This window comes from Phocoena sinus, chromosome X, assembly GCF_008692025.1.
Source record: "Phocoena sinus isolate mPhoSin1 chromosome X, mPhoSin1.pri, whole genome shotgun sequence".
In the NCBI taxonomy this organism is placed as follows: Eukaryota; Metazoa; Chordata; class Mammalia; order Artiodactyla; family Phocoenidae; genus Phocoena; species Phocoena sinus.
In genome coordinates this window covers 102100216-102113888 of record NC_045784.1, presented here as the reverse complement: position 1 = coordinate 102113888, position 13673 = coordinate 102100216, and the positions used below count along the sequence as shown (strand labels likewise).

Sequence of the window (13673 nt, the reverse complement as noted above, 5' to 3'; positions counted from 1 at the left end):
GGTGCTATTGTAAATAGTGTGGTCAGGGACGACCTCTCTGAAAAGATGATGGATGAGCAAAGAACGGAATGAACTAAGGGAAAGAGCCATGCAAATATCTGGGGAAGAGCACTCTAGGCAGTGGAACATGTCAATGCCCTTCAACCAAAGACCATCAGGAACTTACTCATAGTTGACAAGTTGGGTTTATTATTCTTTGCAGGCAGGGAGAATGAACACCATAGGGAACCATGGGGTGTTTCAGTAAGAGAATGTTAGAAAGAACCTACTATAGTATTTGAGTGATTTACGGGAGGGTCTAAGGAAGTGGCAGTTCGCTCTAAATCAGATGCTGTCAGAAAGCAGGGGCAATTGTATGATTGGGCATCTCAATAATCTCATATATAGGGAGGGCAGACTAGGGCAAAGATAAAGCTGTAATTGATAAAGTAGCAGTCACCCATTTTGGTCAAGAGAGGGGGTGTTTGGTGTTTTCTGGGTGGCACAGTGACTTTTTTTTTGTCTGTGCTTAGACAAAATTATGAAGTGGTCTTATTTCGTCTCACGTTGTCAGTCACCTAGTGACCTTGTCTTAGATTGGTGTTCTGTGAGTTTATGTCCAACAGAAGAACATGGCCTGAGTGCTAGTCAGCTTCCAGATATCAGGGGCTGCTTCCCAATCCATTTTCTCTAACAGCAAGTGAAAAGCCTTAGAATATAAGGAATAAATTTTAGAGGTGGTGGGAGAGGAGGGAGGAGGTATAATATTGGCTATCTCCTCATCTTTAGTAGAAAATAGTTAATAGTGCATTATTATTGTATGGGACATACTTATACTAAAACATTATTCATTGTTTAGCTGAAATTCAAATGTAAGCGAACCTATTGTATTTTTTTTCTTTTTGCTAAATCTGACAACACTAAAATAAAAACACTGTCAGCTGCATAAGAAATACTTTGAATACTTGGTGCTTTTTCTTCTCGTCCCACTTAGATTTTTATTTGAAATCAGGATAGACTCAGAAAAAAAAATGTAATTCGATTTGAGCCATTCCTATATATTCTACATGTACATAGACGCCCACATCTGTGCATATATTGATATTATGTATATGTACGTATGTACATACATACACACACACGAGAAACAGTAAAAGCATCCAATAGTATAGAATATGTAACACACACGCACAGAAGGCACCTGGAACACAAGCAGAATTGACTGTGTTGGTGATAAGGCCACTCAGTGAAATGTATCTTGTGGTCTGTCATCCTTCCTTTCAGTCATTTCAAGTACGAGGCTGAGAAAAACACGGTCTCCGATCCAACTTGGACCTGGCGCGCCTCCTGAGGAACCGGAAGGATGAGAGGAACCGATTGCAGCGGCGGTTTATTTACACGGATGCACACACCCCTTTCACGTCGGCGAGAGGCCACGTAGGCCTGGGGAAGGATTTTGCCGGCGTACCCGGAATGGTTTCCTCCGCTTTGGTTGGGCGGGGGAGGGTAGCGCGGCGGCGCGTTCTGGGAGCCGAAGAGACCGAGATCTTCCCTGGCTCTTGAGAGTGTTACCTCTTTCGCGGCAACAATGGCTCGGGTGTCTCGCTCGCGCGGCCCGGAGTGGGAAGTGTCGCAGTTCGTCGAAGAGCCCCGAGCCCGCGGGGCGGCCGCTCTCGTTCGCACTCTTGCTCTCGGCCCGGGGACCGGAATGGCCTCGGCCATCAGCTGGGTGGCCTCAGCCGAGGCTCCCGAAACCAGCTCTGCGGCCCTGGCTTGCGGTGTCGTTCGCGAGAGCTGCCCTCGGCACCTCGGTGCTCCTCTTCCGCTTCTGCGTCCTCGTCCGCTGAGCGCTGCCGCCACTCGCGCCGCTGCGGGAGCGACGAGCCGGGACCCAGCCTCCTGGACCGGGAGGAGGTGAGTGATGCGGCCGCACCTTCGCTCTGAGGAGCCCACTTGCCTTCAGAGTTCGCTTCATCTCTCATCCCGCTTCTGAACGGTTCCAATTAAGCATTTTCTACCTTCTTTGCGCCCATTTCCATCTTTTGCTTCAGTCCACGACAGCTCCTTATTTGCCCTTTTTCTCCCTTAATTCTCACTCATCCTTGGGCTCCTTCATACGGTGCTGTGACCCCTCCACCCCCTTTCACCTCTTGTCTGGCAGAAGACATGACCAAGGGTCCCAGACCTGTTTACGTTGTGTTATCATTTGTGAGCAAGTTTTTATTCCCCACTAGACTGAGTTCGTGGAAAGGAGGAGCCCGATTTTACTCATCACAGAATTCGCAGTGCCTAGCACTTAGTAAGAGCTCAACCATTGTGTGTTGAATGAATGAACAGATTGGTTTGAGATGATAACAGGATGTGTAAGTGGAAATTCTTTGTAGGGAGTTGGGAAGGGTTGAGATTAAGGGTTTAAACTGGAGAAGAGAAAACCTTCCCCCACGACAGGATTGGATGAATGTAGGAAAAGCAATGTGCGTAACTGCAAGTGGGGCTACCTTGAGAAAGGTCTTGTGAAATGGTCTCAATCTTGACCTTGAAGAATGAGGGAAGGGTGAGATCAATTTTCCTCTAATGAAAGTGAGTATTGGAGCAGAAAAATAGTTTAAGAAGGAAAAGTTCTAATTATTGCTGTGTAAGTATTCATACCTCCCAAGTGCCTTGAATGTGTTAAAAATGAGAAATTTACAAACATTACAGGCATTGAGGGGCAGGTTGAAATTACAACAGTTGGGAGATGTCTTGATGATTTTTTTTCTTCCAGCAGTGGAAGGTAATAAAGCATAGTGAGGAGGAAGATAGTGGATGGATTCAGACTGCCTGAGTTTGAAGCCCTGCTTTGCCACTTAATACCTGTATAACTTTGGGTATTGAGAGTTTACCTGAGCTACTCTGTGGTGTTGCTGCCTCAGCATCCATTTTGTTTGCAGGGACTAGCCCTCTCCTGTAAGCACATGCCCTAGATAGCAACCCGTAAAATCACAAGCAAATGTAAGTTCCTGATATGACTTCCCTAACAGCCCCTGTGATCTGCAGTCTCCCCTGCCTCCCAGTGCTGGTATGCTGTATGGCCCCCTTAGAGAAGACCCTCGTGGGGCTTACCAAAACCCGCGCTCTTTTGGTTTAAATTGACCAAAATGGCCCTAGCCTGGGAACCCCAAAGCACTCCACCCACAGACTGTAATAAAAGCATGTGCCCCAGGTCCTGTCACTCTCTGCACCCTATCTTGACCTCCCCATGTAACCCCTCGAGGTGTGCTGGATACTTCCTACTGGACCTGTGAGTAATAAACTTCTCTATTTCAATTTCTCTTGTGGTCTGTTGTTGAACTTTGGCTCACCATCTGGCACCCTGTGCTCCACTTAACAAATGTTAATTTAAGGAAGTCAAAACATTGAGCAAATTACTTAACCTCTCCAAGGTACATTTCTTCACCTGTAAAAACGGGGATAAAAATAGTGCTGACATTTTTAGGGTTGTTGTAATGATTTAGTGCCTGGAACATAATACACATTATGTTTTAGCTATTAGGGTTTCACACCTGGGAGGAGGAACAGTAAAAATAGTCCTGAGTTATATTGGAGACCTATCTCTCCAAGTTATATGTTTCAGAAAGGTCACCCACAATCTGTGTCAATCAAAAACCAAACAGGTTATTTTAGAATCCCAACCAAAAGGTGTAAGAACAGCTTGGATGAGATTTGCATTTGTGCATGTAGAAGATAATTCATCTTGAGTCCAGATGAAACCAGGTAGCAGCAGGGACTGTTTTAATGGTCTCTTATTCACCCTGTTGGTGAGAGAGGTAATCCCTCCCTAGGGTTATGGGGCAGCTGAACATAGGACACCTGACACTGGACACATAAGATCCACTATGCAGGGATAATCTGGAACTGCACCTGTCCCTTTAATAAAGAGGGTTGTTTGGCTAGGGGACCTTTTCTGCAGGAGCAGAGTGGGAAGGGGAATTTGCAGTTAGGCCATTGGAGGCCCTACTGGTTTCCCCAGATGTCAAGGCAGCACATAATATTGGGCCTTAATTTTAGGCCCTACACCACAAGGACTGTGTGTCTTTACAGTCTGGCATGCATCATTGGCCCCTATACTTATATATTCCAAGAACTATTATTTGTATGTTTACTTTTAGATTATCTGCTTCTGGAACTGGGTGACCCTCTGAGTCCAAATCTGCAGTTATAATACCTTTTCCCCTGAATAAAGAAGTAAAAAATAATTTATTTAAGCAATGAGACCAAATATATTTATTTTGTAAGGATTAAAAAAAAAACAGAGACACAAGCAGCTAAACTTCGGAGAATTGAGCCTCTGTTAGTTTTCTCCTTTTCTTTTTTTTCAGTTTATGAGTAATAGTAAATACTAAACAGAAGAAATGACAAACATTATAATAAAACAAAAAAAATTAAATGTCCTCCAAAGAACAGATAGACAGTGTACTCCTTTTCCAAAAAGGAACTAAAGGAAAAACAAAGAAAACAAACCCTGGATCTCATTGAATACAACTTCTGTCACATAGAACTTTTCAGAGCTCCCTTTATTTTCTACTTCTTGTAGTGCTTCATTTTTTTTCAAAATTGAAATATTTACTTGACAGAAAATTTTTGAATTTGGTAAAGAAATGGCAATAACTGGTACATTAATTCAAAATATTTCTACTAAGCACCAAATAGTTCCCAAATTTTTCACCAAGAACCTCTTCATCACTGAAAGAATGCCTAACATGTAATCAGTTTAGTTAGGTTTTTAATCAAGAAATCTAAAGATGCCAATCAGTAGTGCTTCATTTTTAAAAGCTGTCTTTACTAGGTCCTGGGTTTCTGAAAACTAAAGTTTTAACCAAATTGGAACAGACTCCTTTTTCCTTTCATAAATATGCATAAACAAATGAAGTTATTTCCAAATGTAAAACTGTTTCTGTCACATATTGCAGAAGATGAAATGAGCAATTAGAAGCTCTGTCATGCATGCGGCAGAAGGGATGCGCTTGACAGCCTCCCAGGCTGCATTTCTAGCCTGGCTGTTCAGGCTGTCTGTAGTCTGTACCGTTTGATAGTACTATCAGAACATCAGACCCTAAGTGTTAAGTTTACATTTATACCAAGTTTTTATTAATTTAAAGTTTAAAACATAAAGGGAGAATAGAATAACTGGACTTGTTGAATTTGAATATATATAAAATTTATATATATATATCTATATATATAATGGAATTCAGCTTTTTTTTTTTTTTTTTTTTTTTTTTTGGGGTACGCGGGCCTCTCACTGCTGTGGCCTCTCCCGCTGCAGAGCACAGGCTTCGGATGCGCGGGCTCAGCGGCCATGGCTCATGGGCCCAGCCGCTCCATGGCATGCGGGATCCTCCCGGGCCGGGGCACGAACCCGCGTCCCCTGCATCGGCAGGCGGACTCTCAACCACTGCACCACCAGGGAAGCCCGAATTCAGCTATTTTTAAATTTTTTTATTTCTATATTTAAATTTATATTTCATAACCTTTCTACCTATTGAAATCCATGAGTTCACACCAGTACCTCAAATTCCAATCCATAGCACAGCGTTCATTCTAGCTTTCCCCTTTTTTCTAGAATTCACCTATTGAGTTATAATTTACATGCCTATATCTTCTGGAAAATTAAGTGAGATAGGATTAGAGAATTGGAAGCTCATGAAGTATGAGGACTTTCTGCAAAGAATCCTTGCTTTAGACTGAATTGTGTGCCCCCAAAATTCATATGTTGAAGCCCTAACCCTCGAAGTGACTGTAATTGGCAATAGGGCTTTTAAGGAGGTAATTAAGGTTAAATAAGCTCATAAGGATGAGACCCTAATTCAGTAGGACTGGTGTCCTTATAAGAAGAAGAGACACCAGAGATCTCAGTCAATCAGTATCTCTCTGTCTCTCTCTCTCTCTCTCTCTCCTTCTATCTCCCCCTTATCCTCCTCTCTCCCTCTACTCTTCCTCTCTCCCTCTCTCCCCACTCCCACCTCTCCTGACCTGAGCACAGAGGACACAGAGAAGAGGCCACGTGAGGACACAGCAAGAAGGTGGCATTCTACAAGCCAGGAACAGAGGTCTCACCAGAAACCAACACTGATGTCACCTTGATCTTGCATTTCTTTTTTTTTTTAATTTTATTTAATTTTATTTATTTATTTAAACAACAGGTTATTACTTATCCATTTTATACATATTAGTGTATATATGGCAATCCCAATCTCCCAATTCATCCCACCACAACCACCACCCCCCACCACTTTCCCCCCTTGGTTTCCATATGTTTGTTCTGTACATCAGTGTCTCAATTTCTGCTCTGCAAACTGGTTCATCTACCATTTTTCTAGGTTCCACGTATATGCGTTAATATACGATATTTGTTTTTCTCTTTCTCACTTACTTCACTCTGTGACAGTCTCTAGATCCATCCACGTCTCTACAGATGACTCCATTTCTTTCCTTTTTATGGCTGAGTAATATTCCATTGTATATATGTACAACACCTTCTTCATTCATTCGTCTGTCAATGGGCATTTAGGTTGCTTCCACGTCCTGGCTATTGTAAATATTGCTGCAATGAACATTGGGTGCATGTGACTTTTTGAATTACAGTTTTCTCTGGGTATATGCCCAGTAGTGGGATTGCTGGGTCATATGGTAATTCTATTTTTAGTTTTTTAAGGAACCTCCATACTGTTCTCCATAGTGGCTGTATCAATTTACATTCCCACCAACAGTACAAGAGGGTTCCCTTTTCTCCACACCCTCTCCAGCATTTATTGTTTCTAGATTTTTTTATGATGGCCATTCTGACTGGTGTGAGGTGATATCTCATTGTAGTTTTGGTTTGCATTTCTCTGATGATTAGTGATGTTGAGCATCCTTTCATGTGTTTGTTGGCAATCTGTATATCTTCTTTGGAGAAATGTCTGTTTAGGTCTTCTGCCCATTTTTGAATTGGGTTGTTTGTTTTTTTGATATTGAGCTGCTTGTAAATTTTGGAGATTAATCCTTTGTCACTTGCTTCATTTGCAAATATTTTCTCCCATTCTGAGGGTTGTCTTTTGGTCTTGTTTATGGTTTCCTTTGCTGTGCAAAAGCTTTTAAGTTTCATTAGGTTCCATTTGTTTATTTTTGTTTTTATTTTCATTACTCTAGGAGGTGGAACAAAAAAGATCTTGCTGCAATTTATCTCAAAGAGTATTCTTCCTGTGTTTTCCTCTAAGAGTTTTATAGTGTCCAGTCTTACATTTAAACTCTAAGCTATTTTGAGTTTATATTTGTGTATGGTGTTAGGGAGTGTTCTAATTACATTCTTTTACATGTAGCTGTCCAGTTTGCCCACCACCACTTATTGAAGAGGCTGTCTTTTCTCCATTGTATATCCTTGCCTCCTTTGTCATAGATCAGTTGACCATGGGTGCATGGGTTTATCTCTGGGCTTTCTATCCTGTTCCATTGATCTATGTTCCTATTTTTGTGCCAGTACCATATTGTCTTGATTACTGTAGCTTTGTAGTATAGTCTAAAGTCAGGGAGTCTGATTCCTCCAGCTCCGTTTTTTTCCCTCAAGACTGCTTTGACTATTCGGGGTCTTTTGTGTCTCCATACAAATTTTAAGATTTTTTGTTCTAGTTCTGTAAAACATGCCATTGGTGATTTGATAGAGATTGCATTGAATCTGTAGATTACTTTGGGTAGTATAGTCATTTTCACAATATTGATTCTTCCAATCCAAGAACATGTTATATCTCCTATCATGTTTGTATCATCTTTAATTTCTTTCATCAGTGTCTTATAATTTTCTGCATACAGGTCTTTTGTGTCTCTAGGTAGGTTTATTCCTAGGTATTTTATTCTTTTTGTTGCAGTGGTAAATGGGAGTGTTTCATTAATTTCTCTTTCATATTTTTCATCACTAATGTATAGGAATGCAAGAGATTTCTGTGCATTAATTTTGTATCCTGCAACTTTACCAAGTTCATTGATTAGCTCTAATAGTTTTCTGGTGGCATCTTTAGGATTCTCTATGTATAGTATCATGTCATCTGCAAACAGTGACAGTTTTACTTCTTCTATTCCAATTTGTATTCCTTTTATTTCTTTTTCTTCTCTGATTGCCGTGGCTAGGACTTCCAAAGCTATGTTGAATGATAGTGGTGAGAGTGGACATCCTTGTCTTGTTCCTGATCTTAGAAGAAATGATTTCAGTTTTTCACCATTGAGAATGATGTTTGCTGTGGGTTTGTTGTATATGGGCTTTGTTATGTTGAGGTAGGTTCACTCTATGCCCACTTTCTGGAGAGTTTTTATTATAAATGGGTGTTGAATTTTGGCAACAGCTTTTTCTGCATCTATTGAGATGATCATATGGTTTTTCTTCTTCAATTTGTTAATATGGTGTATCACATTGATTGATTTGTGTATATTGAAGAATCCTTGCATCCCTGGGATAAAACCCACTTGATCATGGTGTCTGATCCTTTTAATGTGTTGTTGGATTCTGTTTGCTAGTATTTTGTTGAGGATTTTTACATCTATATTCATCAGTGATATTGGTCTGTAATTTTCTTTTTTTGTAGTATCTTTGTTTGGCTTTGGTATCCGGGTGATGGTGGCCTCGTAGAATGAGTTTGGGAGTGTTCCTTCCTCTACAATTTTTTTGGAAGAGTTTGAGAAGGATGGTTGTTAGCTCTTCTCTAAATGTTTGATAGAATTCACCTGTGAAGCCATCTGGTCCTGGACTTTTGTTTGTTGGAAGATTTTTAATCACAGTTTCAATTTCATTACTTGTGACTGGTCTGTTCACATTTTCTGTTTCTTCCTGGTTCAGTCTTGGAAGGTTATACCTTTCTAAGAATTTGTCCATTTCTTCCAGGTTGTCCATTTTATTTCCATAGAGTTGCTTGTAGTAATCTTTCGTGATCCTTTGTATTTCTATGGTGTCCATTGTAACTTCTCCTTTTTCATCTCTAATTTTATTGATCTGAGTTCTCTCCCTCTTTTTCTTGATGAGTCTGGCTAAAGGTTTATCAATTTTGTTTATCTTCTCAAAGAACCAGCTTTTAGTTTTATTGATCTTTGCTATTGTCTTCTTTGTTTGTATTTCATTTATTTCTGCTCTGACCTTTATGATTTCTTTCCTTCTACTAACTTTGGGTTTTGTTTGTTCTTCTTTCTCTACTTCCTTTAGGTGTAAGGTTAGGTTGTTTATTTGAGCTGTTTGTTGTTTCTTGAGGTAGGATTGTATTGCTGTAAACTTCCCTCTTAGAACTGCTTTTGCTGCATCCCCTAGGTTTTAGATCGTTGTGTTTTCATTGTCATTTGTCTCTCGGTATTTTTTGATTTCCTCTTTAATTTCTTCAGTGATCTCTTGGTTATTTAGTAGTGTATTGTTTAGCCTCCATGTTTGTGTTTTTTACGTTTTTTTCCCTGTAATTGATTTCTAATCCCATAGCGTTATGGTCAGAAAAGATGCTTAATATGATTTCAATTTTCTTAAATTTACTGAGGCTTGATTTGTGACCCAAGATGCGATCTATCCTGGAGAATGTTCCGTGCGCAATTGAGAAGAAAGTGTAATCTGCTGTTTTTGGATGGAATGTCCTATAAATATCAGTTAAATCTATCTGGTCTATTGTGTCATTTAAAGCTTGTGTTTCCCTATTTATTTTCTGTCTGGATGATCTGTCCATTGGTGTAAGTGAGGTGTTAAAAGTCCCCCACTATTATTGTGTTACTGTTGATTTCCTCTTTTATAGCTGTTAGCAGTTGCCTTATGTATTGAGGTGCTCCTATGTTTGGTGCATATATATTTATAATTCTTATATCTTCTTCCTGGATTGATCATTATGTAATGTCCTTCCTTGTCTCTTGCAACATTCTTTATTTTAAAGTCTATTTTACCTGATACGAGTATTGCTACTCCAGCTTTCTTTTGATTTCCATTTGCATGGAATATCTTTTTCCATCCCCTCACTTTCAGTCTGTATGTGTCCCTGGGTCTGAAGTGGGTCTCTTGTAGACAGCATATATATGGGTCTTGTTTTTGTATCCATTCAGCGAGCCTGTGTCTTTTGGTTGGAGCATTTAATCCATTCGTGTTTAAGGTAATTATCGATATGTATGTTCCTATGACCATTTTCTTAATTGTTTTGGGTTTGTTTTTGTAGGTCCTTTTCTTCTCTTGTGTTTCCCACTTAGAGACGTTCCTTTAGCATTTGTTGTAAAGCTGGTTTGGTGGTGCTGAATTCTCTTATCTTTTGCTTGTCTGTAAAGCTTTTGATTTCTCCTTCAAATCTGAATGAGATCCTTTCTGGGTAGAGTAATCTTGGTTGTAGGTTCTTCCCTTTCATCACTTTAAGTATATCATGCCACTCCCTTCTGGCTCGTAGAGTTTCTGCTGAGAAATCACCTGTTAACCTTATGGCAGTTCCCTTGTATGTTATTTGTCATTTTTTCCCTTACTGCTTTCAATAATTTTTCTTTGTCTTTAATTTTTGCCAATTTGATTACTATGTGTCTTGGCGTGTTTCTCCTTGGGTTTATCCTGTATGGGACTCTCTGTGCTTCCCGGACTGGGTGGCTATTTCCTTTCCCATGTTAGGGAAGTTTTGAACTATAATCTCTTCAAATATTTTCTCGGGTCCTCTCTCTCTCTTCTCCTTCTGGGACCCCTATAATGTGAATGTTGTTGCATTTAACGTTGTCCCAGAGGTCTCTTAGACTGTCTTCATTTCTTTTCATTCTTTTTTCTATATTCTGTTCCACAGCAGTGAATTCCACCATTCTGTCTTCCAGGTCACTTATCCGTTCTTCTGCCTCATTTATTCTGCTATTGATTCCTTCTAGGAATTTGTATTTTTCATTTCAGTTTGTTTGTTCTTTAATTCTTCTAGGTCTTTGTTAAACATGTTTAACATGTTTAACATTTGTTAAACATTTCTTCCATCTTCTTGATCTTTGCCTCCATTCTTTCTCCGAGGTCCTGGATCATCTTCACTCTCATTATTCTGAATTCTTTTTCTGGAAGGTTGCGTATCTCCACTTTATTTACTCGTTTTTCTGGGGTTTTATTTTGTTCCTTCATCTGGTACATAGCCCTCTGCCTTTTCATCTTGTCTATCTTTCGGTGAATGTGGTTTTTGTTCCCAGCCTGCAGGACTGTAGTTCTTCTTGCTTCTGCTGTCTGCCCTCCACTGGATGAGGCTATCTAAGAGGCTTGTGCAAGTTTCCTGATGGGAGGGACTGGTGATGGGTAGAGCTGACTGTTGCTCTGGTGTGCAGAGCTCAGTAAAATTTAATCCACTTGTCTGCTGATGGGTGGGTCTGGGTTCCCCCCATGTTGGTTGTTTCGCTTGAGGTGTCCCAACACTGGAGCCTACCCAGGCTTTTTGGTGGGGCTTATGGCAGACTCTGGGAAGGCTCACGCCAAGGAGTACTTCCCAGAACTTCTTCTGCCAGCATCCTTGTCCTCACGATGACACACAGCCACCCCCTGCCTCTGCAGGAGACCCTCCAACACTAGCAGGTCAGTCTGGTTCAGTCTCTCCCGGGGTCACTGCTCCCTCCCCTGGGTCCTGATGAGCACACTGCTTTGTGTGTGCCCTCCAAGAGTCGAGTCTGTTTCCCCCAGCCATGTTGAAGTCCTGCAATCAAATCCCGCTAGCCTTCAAAGTCTGATTCTCTAGGAATTCCTCCTCCCGTTGCCAGACCCCCAGGTTGGGAAGCCTGACGTGGGGCTCAGAACCTTCACTCCAGTGGGTGGACTTCTGTGGTATAAGCATTCTCCAGTTTGTGAGTCACCTGCCTAGCAGTTATGGGATTGGATTTTATTGTGATTGCACCCCTCTTACCGTCTCATTGTGGCTTCTCCTTTGTCTTTGGATGTGGGGTATCTTTTTTGGTGAGTTCCAGTGTCTTCCTGTCGATGATTGTTCAGCAGTTAGCTGTGATTCCGGTGCTCTCACAAGAGGGAGTGAGAGCACGTCCTTCTGCTCCGCCATCTTGAACCAATGCTCGATCTTGGATTTCTAACCTCCAGAACAGTGAGAAAATAAATTTCTGTTGTTTAAGCCACCCACTCTATGGTATTTTGTTATGGCAGCCCTAGCTGACTAATACAATACTGAACCACAGTAAGTCTTTTAAAAATGTATTTTAAAAATATGTTATAACATTTATTAAATCCAGTGCCTATTTAAAAATTTTTTAATTAAGTGAGGAACTTTAAGTGCGTCTCACATATTTCTTCTTTCTTGTGATTTATCCTTTTATGTCCCTTAAGTTTTAAAAATATGGAACATACCTAAGAATTAAAACATGTTGCCAGTGGATTTTAGCATGCTAATTGTTCTTTTTAAATTATAATTCATGGGGTGCTAATTTCCTATTCATAGAAGGGTTCAGTGTTAAGACAAATAATGCATTTATGTTATTTTGAATTATTTTTTTCTTCAACTAACCCAATAACAGATTGCATGCCAGATTTTAGCATTACAAAGGGATTTTAAAGATGAATATGCCAGTATGGTTTTGTTTAGTTAATTTTCCTATATACAATACTACCTGAAGGCTTAATGCTTCTTCTTTTTCCTTGTTTCTTTTCTCTTTGGTGCTATTTATTAGCTGCTGCTTCCCTTTCCTCTGTTTCTGTGTCTACTTTAGGTTGAGTTGAGACAATGTGCTTCACAGATAAACTTCTAATTTGTGACTAGTTGATAAAGCATTATTATTAGAAACTTGTACTTACAGATATCCTTATAAGAACATGAAATCAGAGAGTTAGAGTTGGAAGGTGCCCTAAAAATAATTTTCTAGGAAATACCTAAATTATTCCAGATGTGATGTTAAGAGGAAAAGACTGTGATACGGAAATGCCCTTTTTAAGCTATTGTAGAAGGCTAATAATACTCATTTTCAGAATTCTCTTACAACAGGATGAAATCTCTATACTGTAGTGTGTTAGGTTCTCACTCTGGGGAGACACAACAGTTGCTACTGTACTGTATGTCTGTTCCACATGTAGAATGAAATTATGAAGTCTTCCCTCAGCCTTCTTATGTCCAGTTTCTTTCATCTTTCCTTATGATTCCTATTTCCCTGCATTTGCCCTGTGGTTTCTTCTGAAAATATAAATCCTTCATGCTGCTTTCAGTGTGAATAGCATTTTGTTAACTCGAAAGCATTATGCAAATGTAAATGATTATTCTACTGTTATGAAGGTGGTTGGCCAATAAGCTGTACTGTTACAAAAGCAGTCAGGTGCTGGCTTTGAATGGTTCTTGGACAATCAGTTTGTTACTGAAAATTTTTAAGTGTATATTTTTATACTCTGTGGTCCATATTTTATCACTTTTCTGATTCTTACTACAGTTTTATTTAAATTCAGCTCTGATGAACATACACCAGTAGAGGACAAAGAGCCAAAGAAAAGCACCACTTTAGCTTCTACTTCAGAAGGTATTTTTTAAATATAGGACTTTTTTATTGAGAAGTTTAAAAAATACGTTTATAAATAGTTGAATATTAGACTTTACTCAAATCGCCTGTCATCAATTCCTTTTCAGTATTTTTTTTTTTTTTTTTTTTTTTGGCGGTACACAGGCCTCTCACTGTTGTGGCCTCTCCCGTTGCAGAGCACAGGCTCCGGACGCTCAGGCTCAGCGGCCATGGCTCACGGG

General features: G+C 40.1%; 1 protein-coding gene across 7 annotated transcripts in view; it reads left to right on the top strand.

The window, feature by feature from the left end:
* Nucleotides 1-1430: 1430 nt before the first annotated feature.
* LOC116747839 (pre-mRNA-splicing factor CWC22 homolog) overlaps nt 1431-13673 on the top strand; it is a 40939-nt gene continuing 28696 nt past the window's right edge. For 4 of the 7 annotated variants that reach the window (XM_032620393.1, XM_032620391.1, XM_032620392.1 and 1 more), the window contains exon 1: nt 1431-1893. In XM_032620393.1, the coding sequence (XP_032476284.1) occupies nt 1568-1893 (326 nt within the window). In that variant the 5' untranslated portion in view covers nt 1431-1567. Of the gene's footprint in view, nt 1894-13381; nt 13453-13596; nt 13656-13673 lie in introns of those variants that run through there. The other 3 variants (XM_032620394.1, XM_032620390.1, XR_004348122.1) reach the window with 2 other exon arrangements.